Genomic DNA, 23691 nt, shown 5'->3' on the forward strand with positions numbered 1-23691 from the left:
CCGCCATTAACAAAACCAAGTGGACCCTTTCAACTTTCCCCAGGTTTCCCCAGATTACAATTCAATTGATCTCATCAATTACATGGTCAATGCGAGAAGAGAATAGAAAGGGTGGGAGAATAATGATTTTCAAAATCACATCCAATGGGGCCTTTCTTGCGCGGTTTTGTGACGCGCAAGTCCACAATTGCTACATCTCTTCATATGCCACCCTCTACGAAATCCGATAGAAAATATAATGGGAGAAGATGGTTATACGATTCGACAGGACCAAGAAATAGTCCCAGTACTTTTGTGCGAAAAGAAAGTGGAAATGAAGAGGCAACGAACATCGAGCAATTCGAGGAAGGAGATGAGATCATCAACGATGGATCGCAGGCAGTAAAACAAGCATATTGGAGACGATACGAGATAAGGAATAAATTTCGAAATGTGAAGACATTCTTCAAAACACCGGAATGGATGAAGCCACCTTGGAGTAAAGAGGAAAATTTAAAGGAGTGGTGGGTTGGAAAGCATGCAACCGAAAAATCTCAAAGTCAAGAAGCATATGGAGATATTTACCCACTTGAAATTCCGACTCCCGGAGAACAAAATGAAGCATCTGATGGGTCTGATCTGGTTTCTGTCATTCGAAAAGTTGGTGTGGGATTGCCCGTTAATCAGGCTCAACGAAGAATGCTCCTCAAAGAAGCTAAAATGGTTTCTGAATACAAGAATGTGCTCAGAGCACTTCAGTTGCGAGATCCTCATGAACTTCTCAAAGTACTAGTAAAACTTTCCAAAGTGGATAATTTTGGTGTGAATTATTCGCCTTTATTGGATATTCCTCCGAATACATTTTCCGAAATTCTTAGATTACTAGATCCCAAACATTTTTTCGGAAGATACAAGGCATTGTTACAAGACTTCAAGCATAAAGATTTACTGGAAATGAGAACGGATACTCTCGATTATGACGGAACTCATCGTGCCTACACTGTCTATCTTTGGCATTTGCGTCGAATCATTATGAAACGACAAATAAAGCATCCAATCCAGCTATCTGAATACAAAATGCTCCTCAAAGCTGCAAAGTTCACGGGACATCAGGAAGTAGCGGAATTGACATGGAAGTCTCTGATTTCCAACCAATTTCAAGTGATGGAAAATAGAAAGATTTTACCAGATGTGGAATGTTTCAATTATTACATGGCTACCATGTGTTGGTCCGATGTTCTTAGCCCTTACCATTCTGAAAGACTAAGAGTCGTGTCTCACCATAAGGATCTCCGTCAATGGGACAGCAGACCTTATCAACTCAATAGACACCGAATCGGATCTAACAATGGAATTAGACTTTCGGTCAATAAATTATTTAAAGAAATGGGGAAAGCGGGTCTGATGGGAAATGAGGAGACATTTTGCTTGTTGATGATATCGGCAAGTAGAGAGGGAGACCTTGAGACTGCTAAAACAATTCTCAAGCGAGTTTGGAACATTGATATCGAATTGAAGAACGGTGAGAATTCGAAGCTCAATACTCGTCTTCCAGACTCTCCATTGTATCCATCACGAAGATTACTTCGTACGATCATTCATATGTTTTGTATCAATAACGATTTACCAATGGCTATACATGTAATGGATCAAGTATCACGAAAGTACTCCATTGATATTCCGAAGCGGGCTTGGCAAGACTTATTGGAATGGACTGCAGTTTTTGCTAGAAGACGGGGAAGTGCCGCTCAACGCGAGTTAGGATTTGACGAAGGGCTATTGCCCTCGTCTAGCATGAACGAAGTTTGGAACAATATGATTCTGCATTATAACGTCGAACCCAATCTTTCAATGTACAACATCTACATTCGCCACCTTCTCTATAATCGACAAATCGGAGCTGCTCAAATTCAAATCGCAACGGCTCGTCAACTACACAATAGTTTGGCCAAAAGAGTAGATCGGTACAGGATCCTATACGAAAGTAGTTTAAAACGAAGAAAGTCCGACTCGGTAATCACACAAATTCGTCAAAGGGACTTCATATTTTACCGTTTCAAATTGAGGGTAAGCAGGATGTATATGCGACAATGGGTCAATTATCTCATCTATCGGCCATCTGAATTCTTGTCTAAAGACCACGCAAACTGGGCATTTCAGAAGGTTCCAGACATAGTCAATAACTATAGAACATTCTTGCGAGGAGAGTTGACTTATCAAACATATACAGGTCATGTACGTTTAGATACTGGGAAATCTGAAGATACAAAACTGAGGATATGGAGAAGAGTTTATGGAGATACTAGGTCAAAGAGGAGACGACAAAGAAATTCTTTGGCGAGACTTCTCAATAGAAAAAATGAATACCGATATAATCGGGACATAAAGGCCGCTGGTGGGCCAGTTCAATTAGCAGCCAAAGTCGTGCAGGACTATAGATTTGAAAATTAAATAGGTTACCACGATACTCTATAAATCTATAAATTCATCTCGTTTCATCTAGTTCCATCACTTTGGACACACTCGCGGCTAGATCTATCTTCGAATTCACTCTCAACACGAAAAACAGAGTTACAAGATGAGAGAATTTTGAAACTTTGTGCCACAATAAGCAGCCCTATATCCCTGTATGCAGGTGATGTGATTAGAATTCACGATGCATGAATGGGGGTCATAGTCACACTAGTGTATGACTCAAACTTTCAAGATTCCTCAGAAAAGTATTTCTATCTTCTCTCAATCATCTTCTTGGTCATTTATCACAATCAACATACTTGACATTCTCACAAATCTCCCTTGAATCTTCCATAACGATTCTTTTCTTCGTCTCAACATATTACTCCAATTCTTCAAACATCATACACAATGTCGGAAACCATCATTCCTCAAGAAATACTCTACACCTATTTTCCTAAGACAAGTAAAATACCTACCGAACGTGATGATAAAAGAAATGAAACGCTGCTTGCACAAATCAGGCATCGTGTTGAACTTGTTTGTCTTTTCACTTCTTTTACCTATCACTTCTCTTTCTCCTCAGTTCACCGATCTCCTAGCTCACCTAGCCTTTCCTCTCCTCTCCCTCAAATATCTACATCATGAAAATTACAAGGCAGCAAAATCTTATGAAAAGAAAACTAGGTAAAGTTCTGGTCTATTCCACCGGGATCAAAAGTCCTCGAAATAGGCTGTGGTCAGGGCGATACAACATTGGTACTTGCTGCACAAGTTGGGGAGAATGGACATGTTGATGCTGTTGACCCTGGGGATCCTGACTATGGTATTGATATGTTATTTCTTTGCTACTCATTATTGTCCTTCTTCTTCTCCCCGTCCCCGCTCTAATATTGTCTCTCTAACCCAGGCGTTGAATGTTGAGAGAAAATGGAATTATATTCTCACCAATCGAAAAACTAACAAACAATAGGCTCACCATGGACTCTCTCCCAAGCCCAATCTCAACTAAAATCCGGCCCACTAGGCCACCGCATCACGTTTCACAACGTATTTCCAATTCCCTTTCTCGAATCACTTCTCTCTTCTCAATCTTCCTCCTCGCCCACAATCCAAGACTCAAAACCATACACTCACATCATTCTCTCCCATAGCACCTTTTACTTTTCATCTCCCTCTCTCTTCCCCCAACTAATCTCCTACATTTCCTCCCTATCATTATCACCCCCCCAAACCTCAACCTCCACCCGCACTATCCTTACAAAACAAACCCAAATCTGCATTGCAGAATGGGATCTCAGCGCCCCTTCCCCCACTCAATTTCCCCACCTCCTCGCAATCATGCTGCAAGCCGTCTCAGAAGGCTTCAAAAAAGAAGGAGAAGAAGGAGGTGGAAATGTAAGATGTGTGCGCAGCGCAGCGCAGATGCGGAAAGTTATGGGCGAGGAAGGGTGGAGGGGTTGAGAGGGAGATGGTGAAGGAGGGACGGGGATTGGAAGATGGGGTTTGGGAGGTGGGGAGTGTGAGGAGGTGGAAGGAGGGGGAGTTGAAGAGGGTGGAGGAGCTTAAGGGGAAGGAGGATAGGGAAGGGAAGAAGGATACTGTGCTGCAGATGATGTATGATGTTTTGGATGCGAGCTTGGGGAATGTAGAGGGGGGTGTGAAGGGGGTGGAAGCAATGGGGGTTTGGGTTGCGAGTTTTGTGAGGGAGGATTTGGAAAGTAAGGGGAGAGAAATTTGAGGGGAATTTTAGAGGTGGACAGTTTGTGTGAGGTCATTAATGCATACGAGTAGAACAGTAAATGAGAAGTTGAAGCTAGATGAATACAAGTTCACAAAGGTAGATCTCAGAACCTCCTTTGTATGTCATCTACTATCATCAGTGATATCGTGAAACCCTTGCCATCCCCAAAATTACCAGGCTTCCATTCCCTATTCACGCTCTCTAACATCCTTCATTTTCCTGTAATTCCTCTCCCCCCACTCTCAACCCATCTCCACCACTCCCCAAACCTCGACATCTTCACCCTCATCCACAAAAGCATCTTCACATCCCTTTCCCTCTGCATCTCCAACTCCCGCACCCTCTCTTCCAACCCCATAATCTTCTCCTCCAACTGTGCCTTTTCGAGCGTAAGGGTGCCAATGATATCCAATTCCCGTTCTTCTTCTTCTTTTTGCTCACTCACAAATTGATGTTGGTGTAGGGGTTGATCTTGTGTCTGCTTCAGATTTTCTGTTTTCCGCTTGGAAGATTGAGATAGCGAGGCGGATAATACTATATCTGATTTCGATTTTGATTCCGGCTTTGATTTCGTCATCAGTCGATTTGTCGACTGCAGCGTTAACGGAAGTTTGCGAGACTAGATCGTGAAAATAAGTAATCAGAAAAATTCCATACCAATATGAATAAGAATGAAACTTCGGGCCATTAATATCCCCGGTACAGAGGACTTTTGAGGCACAATTCCCATTCACATCTAGATTGATGTAACAAGACAAATCTCATGTGGTGAAAATCTACTTTCATATCAAAGCATGATTTGAAACTTGTAAATGTGGCGGGAAAAGAAGTAAATTCTTACCATCTTTCCACTTTGTTCTGGAACCTTACTGCGTTAATATGATGCGAGGATCACTTCTTTGCCTCTCTTTTGCATTGTCCCTATTTGGCGTTGACTTTACAACCAGATTGATGATACTAGTGATGATAGTTAAGATATGTAAGACTAGAGACAATAGAACGCGTGGTACCAGAAATTAACCCGGGCCCTGAATGGTGATGGACGCCAGATATTGAAAGATTCTGATTTTGTCAGAAATAACGAAGACAGGATCAAATTTAGATATTTGGGTGTCAGCTCTATGACTAGATTCAACGAACAACGAATTTTAAAATAAAATGAATCATAGCTCATAATATTGAAGTATCATGAAGTAGAGAAATATCTGTCTAAATACAACAAGCAAGTTTGATGAAAGGCTGATGGCTTTCCAGCCCGGTCTGTAGGCATCTTGCGGAAGAGAACAAAAAAACAACAAACAATACAAAATGAGATCAAAAGAAGTATGCTGACTTCGTATACGCATTACTCATCTCTCATCCATCTCATCCATTCATACTCTCTTATGCGCAAGAGATATTTTTATCCAAGGTCATTCGTACTGTGCACTGCACAATAGAGTCTTCTTCTCTTTCTCATAACCCTAACCTGTACCTTTCAAACGCGCATCTACACAACGACCTTTTCCAGTTTTAAATCATTAATGACCATATATCTTGACATTCCAATCCAGCCCCATCTGAACCACCTCATCTGACTCTTGTGCGCTGTTGTCATGGCCTTTTGTGCAGTTCTGAGTTGTCCCACCCCGCTCATCATTAATAAAGGACTTGGATGATCGCCTTTCTCTCGCTTCGAAAATGCCGCAACTGCCATAGTATTCAAGGTATCGAAAATAGACGTGTACTTTCGGAAAATTGAGACACTGGTAAGTGTATAAAGATCAATAGGACATTGCCATCCTGGACGATCCCGCATCATGGATGCGATCAAGGCTCGAGAGCCGTGGTACAAGGAAATATGATTTGGGTGCGAAGAAATTCCCTGCGCATCAAAAGTTACAATAACATCGATAGATGCAGTTGGTGCAGTTGTAAGGTCTGTTTTTCTTGTGTGAGGAGGGCAAAAGGCAGATGCCAAAAGGTTGGCGATCTTTTCTTTATCCCAAATCTTCGTCATACTATCCGGGAAATCTCTGTTTAAGAAACGCGATCAGTATAAATAGTACTAATGCGACAAGATTCGAGGAAGACATACGGACTCGTGAAGACGAAAACATCATTTTCTTGTCGCAAACCCAACTGCATCCCACTCTTAACAAGTTCCTTCTTCCTAGTTTCTCCTAATCCATCTGCATCACCTACTGCACATCAATATATGCTTAACTCGATATCATGCAACTTACGTACCACTACTCAAACAGAGAATTTTAACATGGTTTCCAAGTTCCGGATCCGTAAGAGCCTGCATTGCTGGCGCAAAAAACATAGCTTCATCATCAGGATGCGCGATCAATAGACATATCTTCTTGTTACGAAGTTTTGGAAATTTCGAGTTAACAACTGTGACACTATATTGCCATGCAGCGAAAGTGATGATGGGGATGGTAAGGAAATAGGTCCATTGCATTTTGGGCATTTCAAAGGTATTTATGGGGAACCTTTGTTAGAGATTCGGAGTGTACGTTGAAATGATGCGACGACAAGTATAAAATGGTGTGGATATGAGAGAATAGTTGCAGATCGAGTATGTTTAAGATTTGGGAGGGGTTCGTGAATAGAAACGAGTGGAAATGACCGGTTTGTCGGTCAAGAAATATATGGGTCCTTGAGCCTTGCGCTAAGTGATAAATCGAGGTTCACTGCAAGGGATCGGATCAAATATTGACCAATGTCATCCAAAACTACATGGTTTAGATATGCACGAGATGGAATTCATCGCTCTTGCATGAACACGACCTAATCAAGTATTCGACAGCCTTTCGTCTCATGTCTTGAAAATCGTCAGCCTTGGTTACTCGGTATACGTGTTTAGGTACTCGCATCTATTTCCCACTACCTCCGAACAACAAGGCTCGCAGGGAGTCAACAAGTATTTATACTCTTTTTGAAAGCCGCGAGACATTCCTCCCTATACAATCACTCATTCCGAGACAGCAGACATCATGCCAGGCAAAGAACGGAAATTGAAGCTCAAAAGGCCAGATAGATCTGGCCCTGATCCTTCCATCGAAACTCTTCTCGATATCGCAGAAAAACGAAATTTAAGTGAAGTTCAACGACAGCGTCAAGCAGAATTAGATGGGGAAAATGATGAGATCTTAATCGGAAGACTCGGAGATTCCATTCTATGGACAATCAGTCTTACAATGTTACATTTCACTCTGGATGTATTGGTTACACATCAATATGCCGAAGAAATCGTCTGGAAGGATATCGTTTCTAGGACCCTCCAAGCATGTCCTGGTAAGTCTTACATTATATTTAGAAGTAACAGAATATTTGCTGATTTCAACAGTCATCTGGCTTCTCTTTTACGCCTTCCATCCACATCCCGAACCGTCGAATTTATTACCTCAAATACCTGCCAAGGCGCATCCTTATGTACACGAAATCTTTTTCTCCGCTGCTAGTATAACAGCTGGATGTTATCTAATACACCTTACAAATGAATATGGTCATTTTGCCACAATGAAGCAGGCTCCACCAGTTGGGACTATCTGGATTTGGGCGGTGATCGAGTTGAACATCTTATGGGCAGTACCCAGTGTTGCATTTTGTGCTATATATCTGAAGGTCAAGGGGTACGCATTCCTTTAATCGACAAGGAATGAGATTTTGGGCAGTGTTTAGGAGAGGGCCTGTGCTGGAACTGGGAGGTTCCATCTGATGCGGGTGCCCATCGACCCCTCGCCAGCGCCAACTACGGATTGTGTTCTGGCAGGGGCTCTTCATTCAACGCCAATTACAAAGTGTCCAAATTCACTGGATAAAGTCGTGCACCGTTCGCTGGTGCAGGTGCTTAGGTGGGCCAAACGGAGAGAGCAGTCGAGGGAGCAGCTAGTGGTCCAAATTCATGAAGCAGGAGCCAGAAAAGAGTAGTCATGTTTCCTCGACTGAATTTACTGGTATGACTGAACTCTCCGCTAGACAGCCGTCAACTCTGGGGTTCGAAAATGTTCAAGGTCGTAGGTCTCTGGTTTCGGTAACGGGGTAGTCGTTCCAGTCGCAACTGGAGTTTCGGACTGAGAATCGTCGGTTCCAAAAGTATCATTTCTTTGAGCTTCCCAAGGTCGAACGCCCTCAGACTCAATTCGATCACGATGCATCAATCGATATACTAAAGACTCTAGTCGATCTAGCTTCTCATGTTGAGAATGAACTGTACTTTCCAGTCGGTCAAGTCTTTCGTGGTCTAATTCCTTTTGCTTCTTTGCTTGTGATTCTTGGTCTCGAACTCGTCTAATTTAGTCAGTTTCGAGCCCCTAAACCATGGGGTACCATACTTACGATGACATCATACTCATCTGTGCAAATAAAACTCTAGCTCCTAATGCGTCTCTTTGCCTAACTAATTCCAAAGCTTTTCTCCTCACAGGTAGCCACGACATGGCTACACTCGTTCTAAATGCCATGCTTCTCGGTACCAAGGCCCATTTCTTTCCTTGATCGTCCTCGGGACTAGCCTTCAATTCGGCTTCTGTTACCAATTCTAGTAATCTCTCCTCAAGCTTTCCAAGTTCCTCCATCACAGAGACATACATCTGATATTCCTTTTCATGTCCGAAACGATCTTTTGGGCCATCAGATGCATAAACCAAATCATGAAGCCACTGTGATTCAGTTTTATGCCACGAAAGAGATGCTTTGACTTGGAAGTATTCGTTATCAGCATTGCGTAAGTAGGTGAATCGAACGTATACTGCTGCTGCAATAGCGGCTACAAAGGTTAATATTCCTGCGACGCTTGATGTTATAGAGAGAGGACTGTCTTGACTAGCCATTTCGCTTGGAACTAGAATTCTTCTCCAAAATCTCGAGTAGTCAAGGCAAATAAAATGAAGTCAAGAATCGATCATCCATCTTTTCATGACATACAATAACCCAAACAAGTGTCTCCATATCAATATTGGCTGCGGTTTGTTCACACGCTTATGTCAAATATTTGATTGTTTTCTCTGCTCAGCCACAGTTCATGCAAGGCTAAGAGATATCATACCTGATTTCTACGCTAGTCCTCCTTTGGTTTTACCCCAGACCTGATCAGCGCTTGTGCCAATAATCGTAGGCCGCGCGATCCCCGCTCCATTCACTCCACTCTTGTTATGTCGCGTGGAGATTCACAGGGCATGATTGATTTCATTGAATGCCAAATTATTTTTGAGCGGTGTACTCGGTAGTGTTCATCATCTCTCTTTCTGATTCTTCTTGCCATGTATATATTGCCCTACTGTGTTCTTCCACGTACATAATTTGTTGCGTTGTTTGATTTACCTTGGCGCTCTTCTATCATGGTCGTCGTATCCGATTTCGAAGGAGGAAAGGAGGTGAGTTGAAAATATACCCGCGTTCCGGTCCGTCAACGATCTAACAATGTGTCGCAGAGAGTTGAAGAAGTAGACTATATTACAGTGGAAGAAAATGTCGCAGATACCAAAGCATTGGTTTGGAAGCAAGATCTAAGGATTGTACCTTTATGTGCTGGTATTTACTTGTTGTGTTACCTTGATCGTTCCAACATTGGTCAGTCCCACTTCTTGTCGGCCTCACGTCGTGTGTTTGGAGCTGATAAAAAATAGGCAATGCCAAAACGCTCAATTCTTCTACTCATGATGATCTTCTTTCCGATACACACATGACCAATTTTCAATATATGTATGTGTGGACCTTGTTCCTGGATTTGGTGATTCCTAACGCATTACAGCATTGCATTAATGGTCTTTTTGATCGCCTATGCGATTTTCGAAGTACCATCGAATTACTTCCTCAAGAAACTCAGTCCAAGCAAATGGATTTCTTTCTTAATGTTCTCGTGGGGCATCATGACAATTGGACTTGGATTTACTCATAACTTCGCTGGTGTTACAGCTGTGAGATTCCTTCTCGGAATGTTCGAAGCTGGTACATACTTTCTAACCTTTCTTCTCCGGCAGTAATTAACATCGCAATAGGACTATTCCCAGGTCTAGTCTACTATCTGACTTTCTGGTACCGTATATCTGAACGCTCAATTCGTGTCGCATTCATTCTAGCCTCCGCGACTCTTGCAGGAGCATTTGGTGGCGCTATCGCTTTTGGAGTCGGTCACATGAATGGCACCCGCGGAATGTCAGCTTGGAGATGGCTATTCGTTATTGAAGGGATTCCTTCTTGCCTATCATCCATTCTTGTGTTTTTCTATCTGCCAGATTATCCAGAAACGGTAAAATGGCTATCAAAGGATGAGAAAGATTTAGCCACAAGTAGACTTGCGACAGAGGGAGCTAAAGGAGGCGATAAAGGATTGACGTGGCAAGAAGCCAAGGAAACTCTTTGTACCTGGAGATTATATGCTCATTATGCAGTGAGCATTAAACATCATCATAATGCTCTATGACACGCTGACCCAAAGTTTAAGATCTATTTCGGTATTTCAACGCCTTTTTCGAGTTTATCCTTATTTACACCAAGTATTACCGCTGGACTTGGGTACAAGAACCTCGAAGCTCAACTCATGACAGTCCCACCATATGCTGTCGCTTGTACGTTTACTTCCTCTCCCCTAATTAATCAGTCTTAACCCTTTAAAGATGTTGTAACAATCCTGGTATCCTGGTCTGCCGATCACTTCAACGCGTAAGCTGAATCCCTTCTTCTCTCCTCCCAATTATCTAATCTCCCTCAGTCGGGCCCTACATTCCTCGATAATGGCCCTCGTTGGCGCCATCGGTTTCACCGCCTCCGCTCTCCTGCCCCCTACTTCCTATAACTCCCGTTATGGTTGTCTCATAATCGCCGCCTCAGGAGCCTTCTCCTGTATCCCTCCTCTTCTCGGTTTCCTCTCTTCAAATATCTTCTCAACAGCCGGTATTGGACTTGCTATTGCGTTAAATATATCAGTAGGAGCGCCGGGACAAATAGCAGGTGTCTGGATATACAAGTCGAATCAAGCGAAAGACGGTTTTCCGTTGGGTCATTGGGTGAATGCTGGTTTGTTGTATTTTGTGTGTGTAGGATGTGTTGGATTGAGGTTTTATTATGGTTGGAGGAACAAGAAAGTTGGGGAGGGAATGAGGAGGTTTGCTTATTGAGAAGCGAGTTCAATCTTGTTGAATCCTTGAGCGTTATGAATTTTGGTCAGAATTTGATGAGGGATGAGTATGGACTGCAGGATCCAGCAGCCTAGGCTCACCAATACTTCTCAACTTTCGAAATTTTTAACAAGTCCATTCTTTAATTGTTTGATATTAAAATGCACGTATTGATTGTTCCATCTCTCATAAATAATTATAATAATCCCTAAGATACATAAATTCATATATCAAGAGATATTCACAAGACAATTTTTTGTAGTGTCCCATTAGTCCATGCACTCACTGTTGGCTCCCTCTACAAGGTTAAATATTGCCTGGGATCTCTAGACGAATAGACACATTTATTAAGATTTAATTTTTCACCACTTGTAATCTTGTTTCATTCAAACGAAATCTAGAGTATCTGCAAACTTCCAAGTTCCTTAAATCTCAAGCATTTTTTCTTAATATCACATGATTGTGACTCACGTGTTTGTCTAGTCACGACTTCATAATTTCCATCTCAAAGCCTCGACCCCCCATTTCCATCGAGCAACCATAAAAGGCTAAAGAATTCCAATACAATCATATCGAGAATCTCACAATATAATAGATTGTATCTCAATCGCCACTCGTCGCAAAATATAAACGGACATAAGAACATCCACTTAAAATAATTTCTTGCCCCAAGATTTACAAATCCAGTTGAGGGAAGAAGACGAAGCGAATAAATAAAACAGGATAGGAGATCGCAATTCTATTAGAGACTGTCTGCCTTCAATCCGTCTATTTATCTTTCCAGACGATAAGGCTACACCAAGTTTCGGAACATAGCCCCAAAACATCTTTACTGTCAATATTTTTCCCCCGAAATGGACCCACCAAATGCTACCCGCGGACGCGGAAGAGGAAGAGGCTATGGGAGAGGCCGTGGCAACAACGATAGAGCACCACACTCCCATACCAACTATTCTCCAGTCCCACGCATAGCGCTCCTGCATCCCGGAACACCGGTATCGATTGTTTTGAAAATGGATCAGGGGAGTGGGAGGGAAGTGAAGGGGTTTGTGGGAGAGCTTTTGACGAGGGGGGATCATCCGAGGGGGGTGAAGGTTAGGTTGAGGGATGGACGGGTGGGGAGGGTGCAGAGATTGTGTACGGAGGCGGAGGCGGAGGAGGGGGATGGGGGAATGAGGGGATTGGGGAGGAATGGGGAAGTGGGTGGGGGTGGGGGTGAGGGTGAGGGGAGTGGTGATATGAATGAGAGGACAGGAGGCATGAGGAGAGGAGGAGGTAGAGGTGTCAAAACGTACTCGGATTTTAGGACAGATGGGTATGATGAATCTTCCGCGGCGAGCACCGGTGCGGGGGCTAGTTTGGAAGATTATATTGTTGTGAAAGGGAATCGTAAGGGAAAGAAAAGTGCAGCTGAAGAAAACAAAATTAGTGAGGGAGGCACCATGGAGCCAGAGGAAAACTGTAAAAATGACGAGGAAGTGTTAGAGGGAAGATCAACAGGGGATGTGTTCAAAACCGCAATGAGTACATGTCCGGTTTGTGGAGAGTTTGAGGGCGATGAAATGGCGGTCGCGCATCATGTTAATGGTCATTTTGAATAATTGATGGGGGTGTTTGGATATTTGGAAGGTGATTAGGGATTCTATGTAAGATGCTTTGCATATTTTGATCTTGGATCATGTAAATATCAAAATGATTGAATAGTAACAAAGGTGTGGAAAGGATTCAAATTCTAGCTCTCACAATGAAGGGTTAATTGGGTAGCTACTTCTCCTAATTCAATTCAGAAGATTGGTGTAGCAAAGGGAATGATGAACCCTTTTGTAGTTATAGTAGAGAAAGAAAATCGATAGAAGTGTTTCTTTCTCAATTATACCTCTTTCTATACCTACTTCATTACACTGTCCTTACCGTCATTTCTGGCTTTGATCGACCTTAAATTCTTAAATCCTTTGGATGATTCAATACAACAAGAAACCAGGTTGAGGTCTTCATCAGACATCTCATCTAAGATTGCAATGTGGTACTCTCAGTCACTCCCTTGAAAGAGAGACCGTTTGATATACAAACCTACTGTCAATCACATTTCATTATGCATGGAAATCCAAGAAAAATCTTCAAGAAAATATCCTTCATCTCAGAATTTTACTCATCTTTGTCTTCAGTTCTCTCATGCAATCTCAGCCTTTGATCGCTATCTTTGTATTTCCAACAAATAACAATCAACTCATCAATCTATTAAACCATTCCCTTTCCTTCCCCTCCAAATTCTACATCAGGAATTTCGAAACAATTTCCTAAACACATCCATTTCAACCCATTTTCTCTCAGTTCCTCTCATTCATCCGTCCCCAAGCGGAGAATTGCCACCACAATGCCACGCAAAAACCGAGCCGTTAAACCCAAGTCTGAACACCAATCGAATTCGCCAGCTGAGCCAGAACCCGAAGCGCAACTCCGCGAAAGTCAAATAAGCACACAATCACAATCTGATTCCTACGAAGAAGATTTGGGACCCGAATCCCAGCTCCGAGAAAGCCAAATAAGCACTCAGTCGTATTCTGACTCCGATGCAGTGGGACCAGAACCTAGAGTGAAGTCTCCAGTTGCCTTAATCGAAGAGTCCCATGATTTGCTAGAGAACCAAGAACCAACTTTGTCTACTTATGTTTCACCCCAGGAGTTAGCACATCAGACCAAAATCGATGAGATAGAAGCTGAATGGGAACGCGCGCCGGCCTCAAGTGATCAAGCTGCCCAGAATTATAGGCCGAGACAAGAGCGATCGCTTGCTACTGAGATCCAAACATCGAGATCAGGCGCCCAAATGGAATTGGACGTCGAAGACGATCCTCTAAATGTGTCAAGTAATGAGGTGTCTCAAAACCTCTTTCAGTATCCCCCTATGCATCTATCCCAGAACCAAGCTGTTCGAAGTGAGGGGTCAGATTCCGATGCTCTCGACAAAGGGGGAGAGCTTCAAGAACTCTTCAGGAAAGGGTTATTGCGAGATATAAGTCAGGGGTCTTGTTATCGCATCGTTAATCCAAGCATGAAGCCCCCTGGTCAATTCGACCGCGAACCTGCGTCGCAAAATCTCCACTCCAACACAGAGAGCCGACCCAAAAGCGCTGCACCCCCGTCTCCAGCGCCAAAATACCACAAGGTGGAAACTACCGAGATGGTTCGTTCAGAAACTACGAGAATAACACGAGGCTTCCAGCAAGAAAAGACACGCATCGAGACGGTATTGAAGAGGGATCCTGACATACACACTTTGCGCGAAAAGGAAGAAAAGTTAGAGGATCATGAGACGATGCTGAGTAATCTCATTGATGAATTAATGATAGAGTTGAAGAAGACAAGAGGTGAGTTAAGGAAGATTAGTAGAAGGTACAGAAAAGCCTTGGTAGATTCTGAAAAGTCGTCGGACTGATGGGCTGAGAAGGGTGGGTTGATGGAGGAAAAGAAATCGATGAGGAATTTCGAGCTGGTGCGCTGGCACAGTGCATTTTCATGTCTCATAGAGGGAACACTTTCACCTCAAATTGCAAGTAGGTAGTTGAATGAATAGCTAAATCAAAGGCAGTCATTTGTAGTCCTATATTTTGTGAGTCCCATTTACATGATTCATCCTCCATTTGAAAAGCCCAAAATTGAGACGAGCCAAGAGTCCTAGTTTCCGGAATCCATGCCCCCCTCTCCCTCAACACCATTCGCGCCCTATGCCAAATTGACAACTCCAGTCCCTTCCCAAGTACTAACCCATCCAGCAAGTGGACATAACATATCAGCCATTCCGCAAAGAGGCGACCACCAATAATTGAAGAAATCAACCGTCCCATTTGAATTCACTCCCGTGATTGTCGTTAGAATGAATGAGAAAGTGTATACGACGAGGAGAAACGCTATGATCATATCAAAATGTTGTCTTGTCGCTCTGTTTGCCGATTCATTAATTTAGGCACAGCGAAATGGAATGTACAGAGTCCAGACTCAAATTGGATATATAAATACATACCTCCTCCCATAAACCCACCTCTCTCCTCTCATGATATCCAACCACCAAAATCCAATACACACAAACCAAAAATTAAACAAGGCACTCAAAATTCCCCAGAGAATCCACAAGCTTCCCCATCCTCTAATATAAAATAGATTCAACGGGATATGGAGTAATATTCCGGTCACGCAAACGATTTTTCGAATGGTATTTTCACGATCATTGTACCTCCATTGAGTAAGCCATTGAGTGAAGGTCGATCCATCGGGAGAATAGGTAGAAATGCTAGGTAGACCGATTCCTGCGCCGAAGGAAATACGATCGTGGTTGGTACCCGATTGACTGAACGTGAGGAGAAAAGGAAAAGGCATTTCGAGATGAGAGATCTCGATTGAGAATTTGAGAGTGCAGAGGAAGCAGAAGGAAAAGGAAAACGCAGAAGGATGAAATGGGATGATATATTTGACCTCAATGTCGTAGGATGGATGCAGGGGTCAAACTGTACAGCCTCATTGCCTACACTGTGGTCATCTCAACCCATGCTTCTCAACGGCGCAGCCTATTGTTCCTATTCAATTGCCAGTGAGTGAAACGCTGTTGTCTGTAGTCTTTGATGGATCGAATTAAATGTGAGGTTTGTTCATATTTCATATGTATGTACTATAAGTTTAAGTGATAGTAGTGTTATATGGATATATATATAGTAGTAAGCTATCAGGAAACAATCCCTGATACTGTGCCTTTTGGACAGATTGCGTGTGTGGCGTAGTGGTAAAGCTTACAACTCCTATTGTGTCCGCTTACGTAACAAGTAGCGTGTCCTTGACGTTATAAAAACTAATAGATATTATTCTGAAGAGTGTTCGGTTTTCATTCAATAGAGTGAAATATAAAAAGTTTCAAGAATTATAAGTATAGTTCTTCATATAGATTTTTCAATTTAATATGTTTCTTAAATCTGAAATTCATTAATTAATATTCTATAAAGAAAATAAAACTAAAAAAAATAAATATTGATAATTATTAATAAAATCCATAAGAAAAAGTTAAGAAAAAGCTTTTGATTCATATACAAAAAACAAAAAGATTCAAAAGATTCAAAAGATTCAAAAGATTCAAAAGATTTAAAAGATTAAATTGTAAATATAAAATCAGAAATACTATATATAAATTATCAATCAATTCGAAATGTTAATATTTATCACGGAGGTAATAGCTATTTCAAATGGTCACTTTGATTAGGAGATAGGTATATAGAGTAATAATAAACTAAATTGACTTGAGATATAATCATAAGGATTATATCTAGTTTATATACCCTGATTAGGCAATGGAGTCGCTTAATTAGGTATATAGAGTATACAAATGAATTGAATAAAATAGTTTTAGTAATTATAGAAATGAGTACTCCTGAGGAGTACTAGAATTAATACCGTAGGGTTACACCATACAGTGAATTCCGTGAAAATATTGTAATAGTATTATACCAAGATTTAACTCAATTGAAAAATGAAGGGGAAATAGGACCAGCCCTAGCGCCTTCGGGAAAAAATGCTGACACATCCACACCACAACCATGGACAACAACAAATAAGAAATATGACAACCATCACGGTATTATTATCCCCCTGAAATGGCAGAAAAAATCCACGATGCAACCTTGCCAGCAGCTCTAACAATTCCATTTGAAGATCTGCGCTCCTCCGAATAATTCTGATCTGGGAGATCCCCTAAAGAATAAGAAGACGAATTCCGCCTATATCTACGCCCTTCCCGTTATCTTTCAGGGTGATATCCTTCAGTTGCTTCTCTTTCTCTGTCCCATGGTCTCTCATGACGATATCTCTGTTGTAGTCCTCTGTCCATATGGTATGATCTATCCAGATCCTGAGGGATTCGATTCGGCCCTCTGTACTCTCCCATGGTTGGTCTCCTCATTCTCCAGGCCTCCCCTCCGCTTCCATCACCCAATCTCGATCGATGTGCTCTTTTCATGATGTTATAGTGGTTAAAACCATCACCGCCTTCGGGATTTCCAGAATAGTAAGCTGTATCCGAGTGATGGGAAGGAGATAATCCCGTGGGGACTGGTATGGAGTTTCGTACAGAAGAGCCATATTGGGCAGAATTCGATGGGATATACCTGGACTCACAACATGAACAGGAAGACCCTGATAAATGTCGTATAGCCTGATCTGGTGCCTCCTCCTCATCTAAGTCGTCTGAGTAGTCACCAGAAAGGTAGCTGGGTTGAGGAGACAGTGATCTTCCTCTGGGAAGAGTCCTTGAAATTTGACATTCTCGCTCGGAACCTAAATGGCTTTCGACTTCTGATTCTGAATCAGAATCAGTGTAAGAAATGACTGATGATCTTTCGTCATCTGAAAAGTCATCTTCGGATCTGTATCGCCTGTAGCTTCTCATTGCGCGCCGGAGTGTATGAATAAGAAATTGTGACTGGAGATATTCAAGAGGTATTGGGAATGCTTGATTCTGAAGACTGATTCTTTTAGAAGGATTCTCGGGGTATTTATGAAAAAATCATTCTGATATCGACGAGAGAGATATACCTAGGTAGTCGCACCGCAAATCTAGATGCTCACATCGGAGCCTCGTCGATGTTTCGATTTCATCAGCAATAAATTCAACCTTTTTTGTCTGGACCGGCATACGTAGGCTTGAAACCACACACATTAAAATACAACTAATTTCTTACTGTGGTAGATCTACATTTTATTGTTCCTTCTATTGGTTGTCGATTCTTGCTGAGGTCGACTGAAGCGCCGCGCATGGGGGCCGCATCGGTGAATCTTACCCCCTCACCACGCGTAATATCAAAACTGGCAATTCAATCGGCTTTATGAGGCTCAAACTCAAATTCGCGGTTATTCTTGTGCTTTGTTGCGCTCCCCCTCTACCATTTCTCCCAAGTCCGTGTTTTGGGTATTTTTGCGCGCTGACTGCATTTTGGTCGGCATTTTGGTCTTAACTTTGTTTTGAAAGCTTGTTTGCCTATCAGAAACGGATCAGATGCCAAAAGCCAATTGCGAATTTGAACTGAGTTTTCGAATAGCGCGAAGTCCGCCAAAATGTTACAATTTATATATATATCTAGAACGGACAATCAACATGTGAGCATTTCGCTAATCGCCATGATTCGGCCAAGCACGCAACATCAAGTCGTTCACTTCTGCAGAAGTGCTCGCTCTTGAGATTGAAACTGAGTGTATCAGGATTGAGCTCATAGCCTGTCACCCAATACCTTCGTCGTAGCTGGTATGTGATCTTGCAATAGATCACTTCCACCATCGGGGTGTGTGAGAAAAATCATTTACGATCCCGAATTCTTACAGAGCCTCCTCTTACTAGGGCTTTTCCTTTACAAATATCGTCATCTTCTCTTCTAGCTTCTCTATATCATTTTTGAAACTTTTATTCAGTGTTGAATGAGCAGGACTCGTTTTCAATTCCCATACATACTCTTTTCTTATGAATCATATCAAACCAAACTTCCTTCTCGAATAATACTTTCAATTCCAACAGTACCTTGTCGGTGCCTCAAATTTGTATCATAGATGGTAACTCCGATATTTATGGTCTCGGTATTCGAATCGGTTTCTACCTCCAATGGTATGCCTCAATTCTTGCATCTGCTCCCAGAGGTTATTCAGCAAAAGTTGCTTCGGACGAAGTTCAAGGCCTCATATTTTCGATTGTTCTCTTCACCGTTGCGACTTTCCTGGCTCTGATCATTCAAACCTCGAAGCTACAACTGGCTGAAGTTTATATTATTCTACTCTTAGTAGTAGGCTATCATTATTACTTCATACCTAAGATGTTTATGGCACTCCTCAGCTTTATCAAACAGCTTCTCAGCAAAGGGGAAAAAGATGAGACAGGGCAAAAGAAGCACCGTGGATGGGAATTTATTCTTCTAGCTGGTTTATTCTTCTGTGCCATTTCTTGTTTCCAACTATGGTTCTGGGGTGGACACTTTCAGGATCGCAACGGAAAGTCTAACACTTGTCCCAGTTTTGGATTTGGGTTCATAAAGATTGATCTTGAGAATACTGCATTTCGTGCTTTCAACGTTACATATTGGGTTTTGTTGTTGATATTGTCTTTTGGGTTTATAATGCATGCTTGTGATTTGTACATCCAAAAGAGAAAAGCGCCAAAGAGTAATTACAGCCCGTCATCTTCAAGGTATGTCTTATCCCTTGTTTTGTTTCAATTTGAATGAACACAATTTCCTAACAATGCAGTAGCTTGAAATCCGGTGCTGGCAGCACGAGATCATCGAAAGAGCCAAACTCGAAATTTGATTCCATACGGTTTGGAATTCTTTTCATTTTTATGACGGTTATGGTTATTGCTATTGAAAAAAGCATAATATGGAATCAAATTACTGGAGTAACGACATTAGATGGAGCCGGGCAGTTGATACCTTTTCTTATCGGACTGGGATCGTTGTTTAGGGTTTGTTATGTTGGAGTGAAAGGTGATGACCGTCGAGAGGAGTTATGATTATCCGGAAAATGATGATGCATATCGGTGTTGATGAATGTTTGGTCGGATATTCTTAAGTGTAGCTACAGCATGCCCCGGGTGGGAAACTGGAAATAGTATTGTCTTTATAACTTACAAGATTCATAAGAAAATAGTCGTTTTTCAAACTGCTAAGTATATAATTGTCTACTGTACATAACGACTGACTTACGGCTGAAACTCTCTATTTCATTCTTGATAGGATTCATCCCTCTTCTTATTTACTCTAGTATATAGTTCCCTGTCCTCTTATGGTGGAGCGACACAGCAATTCAATGAATAGATATCATCTCCTTTATCTACGAACGCAACGTCTTGCGCTCTAGTAGAATCTATATACGCAACATCTAGGATTCACTCTACAATCTATTCAAGTTGATCGCCACAGATGATGCTCATGCCATGTTTACCCCAAAAAGTTCGAGTACTTAGCCTTAGACTTTCAACTATGTGTTTGCTTTCAGGTCTCAAGCTAATTTGATATAATCTTACGCATCTTCCTGTAAATTGTACCAACTATCGATATTGCCAACTTATTCAACTTGATGACTTTCCTATCATTCTCTTGGCAAGCATATTTGGGTAGTGCTTTGGACTTCATCATATGTATCTGATTGAAAATAAGCAAAATACCTGTCATTGTAGACTTCACACTGAAGATTTCTACCTTCCTACAGAAATGGAAGGATAGGCTGGAATGTAACGTGACGTCTGCCTACTCAGTAATCATATCGCTTACATAATCCACACGAAATTAAAAAGTCCAAGCTCAAGGTCAAATCAATCTTGGAAACTTCAAGCTTCTTCAGTGGAAATTTCCTTCATTAATAAATTCTCCATACAATCAGTATTTGCATCAAGACGCTTTCAAAGCGTTTTTTTGTAATTTCATGAACATCTGATCGTTTTCTTGAAACTTCAACGAAAGTTCTTCATATCGAACGCCACAAAGGAGATACAGAAATAGAAATAAATTGTTTCGACGCCTTGTTTGAAAAGAGGTTCAATACCCGCGTTTGGTGAGCTGCAGAAGCTCAAGGAAAGAGATAGGCCACCGATATCCGGACACTTCTTGATATAAATCCCTACCTATCTACACTTGGTTTCCTCCTATTCTTCGCTCATTGTATCAACAAACACTACACCTCAAATATGTCTTATCGCGTTGGTATGTAATTTCTCTTTCGTTTGCGTCCCAATTTCCAACTTCTTGTCTTCACGTGACAACGCGTTTTATGCTCCACGGCGAGAGAGGATCATCTTTCTTAATGGACGGATTTGAATATTGATGACTGACTTTTACAGAACTCGCAACTACTGCGCGGGCCGGATGTCAAAATAAGGAATGTAAAGATAATGGTATCAAGATTCAGAAAAATGAATTGAGACTTGGTACTTGGGTTGAGATTCAAGAACATGGAGGTTGGCAATGGAAACATTGGTATGCTTTTCTTTTTTTATCGTATTGGATGAAGTGAAGTTTATTGAGATGTTGTTTTTTACACCTATGATCTACAACTCTAACCTGCTCGTACAATCTGTTTCTAATGCAAAATTAGGGGATGTGTCACTGGAAAGCAACTTGAGAATATGAGAAATTATCTTGAAGATGGTAAGGGTGGCTATATGTTTGACAAGATGGATGGCTACAATGATGGTGGGAAGGGTAGTTTAGATGATCATCCTGAAATGCAGGAGAAGGTCAGACGAGTTGTTGTTCAAGGATTCATTGATCCTGAAGATTGGAAAGGTGTAAGTATTTTGGATCATTTTCACTTGAATTCCTTTCCTTTTCTCCCGTAACACTCACACTAGGAATAACTAACCAAAAGTAGGACCCTGAAATGAATATCCTTGGTCAAACAGGAACTCGTACCTCCGAATCAAAGAAAAAGATCAAGGAGCAAAAGTCGGCTGAAATGGGTGATCTCACGGAACTCCAAGCCAAGTGGGATGAAGCCGAACAGGAAAAGCAGCAACTCATTGATGATGGAAAGGCGAATGGTATGAAAGTTAAGGCTCTCAATAAGAAGATTGCAGAATATGCAAAGGAAATGACAGCTCGTCGAAAGGAAGAGGAGAAAGAAAAGGCAGAAAGAGAAAGAAATGCTGTTAAATCGGAGAAAGCTAATACACCAAAGAAGAGAAGTAGAGTGAAGAAAGAACTTGAAGAAGAGGGAGAAGAGGATGAAAAGCCAGCAAAGAAGATGAGAGGTGGAAAGGTCAAGAAAGAAGAGGAATCTGAGGAAGAAGTCATGCCCGTTAAAAAAGCTCGTGGAAGAAAGGCTGCAGTTAAGAAGGAAGAAGACATTGAAGAAGATAAAGAGGATGTCAAGCCAGCTCCTGTCAAAAAGTCCAGAGGAAAGGCATCCGCTGTCAAAAAGGAAGAGATTTCCGAAGACGAGGAGGACACGAAACCAGTCCTTGCCAAGACTTCCAAGGGAAAAGCTCCTGCTGTCAAGAAGGAGGAAGATATCGAAGATGAGGAAGATACAAAACCCGCCCCGTCTAGGAATTCTCGCGCCAAGAAACCAGTCGTTAAAAAAGAGGTCAAGGAAGAGAATTCTGAAGAAGAAGAAGATACCAAACCAGTCCCTGTCAAAAATTCTCGAGCCAAAAAGCCAGTCGTCAAAAAGGAAGTCAAGGCAGAAGATGATGACGAGAATGAGATCTTGACCAAGACCAAACCAGCTCCAGTCGCGAAGAAAGGTGGCAGACAGTCAAAGAAAGTTAAGGAGGAAGCCGCATCGGTAACCCCAGAATTGGCATCTGATAATGAGACTTCGAAGGATCCGAAGTTTGAAGCTGAAGATGAAGACATGAAGGATGAGGAAGAGGAAGAAGAGGAAGTTAAGCCTGTTGTCAAGAAGAGCAGAGGGTAAGTTTCCTAATCTTTTTTCTTTTCTTTCATTTATTTTTTATTTTTTTGGATCATGTCGGAAATTGACGAATGTATGTATGTGATATTAAGACATAAAGTAGACGGCCCACCAGGAAGACAAGAGCTTGATCCACGCACCGTGGATTTACTAGCTACCATCCAACAATACCCAAACGGCATATATACGAGTAGCGGTCGTGGTCTCACTGGTAGACAGTTGCGTCTTATGGCTGCGATTCTCAGGGGCGGGACTTATCGGCCGGGAAAATATAGTATGTAGACTGGTGGGTGAGAGAATGAAATGGAGTGGATGGCATATAGTATTATGATTGATTTTGGGGAATTTTGAGGGATTGGAGGGTTGACAGATGGAGGTTCGAGTCATTGACTTACTTACTTGTGCTTTGCTTGCTTGCTTACGAAAGAGAGGTTTCTTGCTACAATTATAGATGGATGGGTTGATATCAAGGTGTTTTTGTTATTTTATGTATATGTCTATGTGTTTATGTAGCTACGTATCTATGTATTTCAAGGGAATGAAATGAAATAATGTGATGAATGAAGACATGATTGAAAAACATGAATGGTGTGATTGCGATGAGATGAGAGATGTGAGATATGAATGAGAGATGCGAAATACGAGATGTGGGATGTGAGTAGGCATATAGGAGTTAGTAAATGGTAAATGGTAATTAATATATTGAGACGGATATTCATAAATCCGGTGAGATTTTCTATTTTAGTTTGATGGAGAGAGAGAAAAAGAATGGGAGAGAGAATGAGAGAATGAGAGAATGAGAGAATGAGAGAATGAGAGAATGAGAGAATGAGAGAATGAGAGAGAGAGGATGGAGGATATATATTTATATTTAGGAGAATATTTAGGAGAATATTTAGGAGAGAAGGAAGTAGATGTGTAGTATGTGAGGTGGATGATGTATGAGAGTGTTAGTGTATAGTATGTGAGGTGGAT

The 23691-nt window shown here is 41.7% G+C and overlaps 13 protein-coding genes across 13 annotated transcripts; 8 read left to right on the top strand and 5 right to left on the bottom strand.

Moving 5' to 3' along the window:
- Window positions 1-144: 144 nt before the first annotated feature.
- Window positions 145-2430, top strand: EAF02_009086 (uncharacterized protein; the record flags this gene model as incomplete). Its single annotated transcript, XM_038905134.1, has 1 exon — window positions 145-2430. One exon carries the CDS (start codon window positions 145-147, stop codon window positions 2428-2430), a length of 2286 nt encoding a protein of 761 aa, XP_038755031.1.
- Window positions 2431-2844: 414 nt separating this feature from the next.
- On the top strand, window positions 2845-3324 carry EAF02_009087 (uncharacterized protein; the record flags this gene model as incomplete). Its single annotated transcript, XM_038905135.1, has 2 exons — window positions 2845-2973; window positions 3121-3324. The coding sequence occupies 2 exons, from the start codon at window positions 2845-2847 to the stop codon at window positions 3322-3324; spliced, it is 333 nt and encodes a 110-aa protein (XP_038755032.1).
- A 1095-nt stretch (window positions 3325-4419) lies between these two features.
- Window positions 4420-4865, bottom strand: EAF02_009088 (uncharacterized protein; the record flags this gene model as incomplete). Its single annotated transcript, XM_038905136.1, has 3 exons — window positions 4420-4597; window positions 4619-4796; window positions 4835-4865. 3 exons carry the CDS (start codon window positions 4863-4865, stop codon window positions 4420-4422), a joined length of 387 nt encoding a protein of 128 aa, XP_038755033.1.
- Window positions 4866-5666: 801 nt separating this feature from the next.
- EAF02_009089 (uncharacterized protein) lies at window positions 5667-6626 on the bottom strand (the record flags this gene model as incomplete). Its single annotated transcript, XM_038905137.1, has 3 exons — window positions 5667-6192; window positions 6255-6357; window positions 6407-6626. 3 exons carry the CDS (start codon window positions 6624-6626, stop codon window positions 5667-5669), a joined length of 849 nt encoding a protein of 282 aa, XP_038755034.1.
- A 535-nt stretch (window positions 6627-7161) lies between these two features.
- EAF02_009090 (uncharacterized protein) lies at window positions 7162-7816 on the top strand (the record flags this gene model as incomplete). The annotated part of the gene is made up of 2 exons (XM_038905138.1): window positions 7162-7462; window positions 7515-7816. The coding sequence occupies 2 exons, from the start codon at window positions 7162-7164 to the stop codon at window positions 7814-7816; spliced, it is 603 nt and encodes a 200-aa protein (XP_038755035.1).
- Window positions 7817-8142: 326 nt separating this feature from the next.
- EAF02_009091 (uncharacterized protein) lies at window positions 8143-9000 on the bottom strand (the record flags this gene model as incomplete). Its single annotated transcript, XM_038905139.1, has 2 exons — window positions 8143-8458; window positions 8507-9000. The coding sequence occupies 2 exons, from the start codon at window positions 8998-9000 to the stop codon at window positions 8143-8145; spliced, it is 810 nt and encodes a 269-aa protein (XP_038755036.1).
- Window positions 9001-9507: 507 nt separating this feature from the next.
- Window positions 9508-11286, top strand: EAF02_009092 (uncharacterized protein; the record flags this gene model as incomplete). The annotated part of the gene is made up of 8 exons (XM_038905140.1): window positions 9508-9543; window positions 9601-9739; window positions 9796-9871; window positions 9921-10117; window positions 10168-10559; window positions 10614-10737; window positions 10786-10831; window positions 10881-11286. 8 exons carry the CDS (start codon window positions 9508-9510, stop codon window positions 11284-11286), a joined length of 1416 nt encoding a protein of 471 aa, XP_038755037.1.
- An 854-nt stretch (window positions 11287-12140) lies between these two features.
- EAF02_009093 (uncharacterized protein) lies at window positions 12141-12887 on the top strand (the record flags this gene model as incomplete). Its single annotated transcript, XM_038905141.1, has 1 exon — window positions 12141-12887. One exon carries the CDS (start codon window positions 12141-12143, stop codon window positions 12885-12887), a length of 747 nt encoding a protein of 248 aa, XP_038755038.1.
- Window positions 12888-13660: 773 nt separating this feature from the next.
- On the top strand, window positions 13661-14722 carry EAF02_009094 (uncharacterized protein; the record flags this gene model as incomplete). Its single annotated transcript, XM_038905142.1, has 1 exon — window positions 13661-14722. One exon carries the CDS (start codon window positions 13661-13663, stop codon window positions 14720-14722), a length of 1062 nt encoding a protein of 353 aa, XP_038755039.1.
- On the bottom strand, window positions 14420-16008 carry EAF02_009095 (uncharacterized protein). The gene is made up of 2 exons (XM_038905143.1): window positions 15308-16008; window positions 14420-15226 (listed from the first exon to the last, which is right to left on the bottom strand). Exons 1-2 carry the CDS (start codon window positions 15658-15660, stop codon window positions 15010-15012), a joined length of 570 nt encoding a protein of 189 aa, XP_038755040.1. The 5' UTR covers window positions 15661-16008; the 3' UTR covers window positions 14420-15009.
- Window positions 16009-17065: 1057 nt separating this feature from the next.
- EAF02_009096 (uncharacterized protein) lies at window positions 17066-17713 on the bottom strand (the record flags this gene model as incomplete). Its single annotated transcript, XM_038905144.1, has 1 exon — window positions 17066-17713. One exon carries the CDS (start codon window positions 17711-17713, stop codon window positions 17066-17068), a length of 648 nt encoding a protein of 215 aa, XP_038755041.1.
- Window positions 17714-19124: 1411 nt separating this feature from the next.
- EAF02_009097 (uncharacterized protein) lies at window positions 19125-19816 on the top strand (the record flags this gene model as incomplete). The annotated part of the gene is made up of 2 exons (XM_038905145.1): window positions 19125-19495; window positions 19558-19816. 2 exons carry the CDS (start codon window positions 19125-19127, stop codon window positions 19814-19816), a joined length of 630 nt encoding a protein of 209 aa, XP_038755042.1.
- Window positions 19817-20658: 842 nt separating this feature from the next.
- On the top strand, window positions 20659-23273 carry EAF02_009098 (uncharacterized protein). The gene is made up of 5 exons (XM_038905146.1): window positions 20659-21005; window positions 21143-21278; window positions 21397-21589; window positions 21673-22715; window positions 22809-23273. Exons 1-5 carry the CDS (start codon window positions 20990-20992, stop codon window positions 22996-22998), a joined length of 1578 nt encoding a protein of 525 aa, XP_038755043.1. The 5' UTR covers window positions 20659-20989; the 3' UTR covers window positions 22999-23273.
- The last annotated feature ends 418 nt before the right edge of the window (window positions 23274-23691 follow it).

Source organism: Botrytis sinoallii, assembly GCF_014898435.1.
Source record: "Botrytis sinoallii strain Bc 23 chromosome Unknown BSIN_018, whole genome shotgun sequence".
NCBI lineage: Eukaryota > Fungi > Ascomycota > Leotiomycetes > Helotiales > Sclerotiniaceae > Botrytis > Botrytis sinoallii.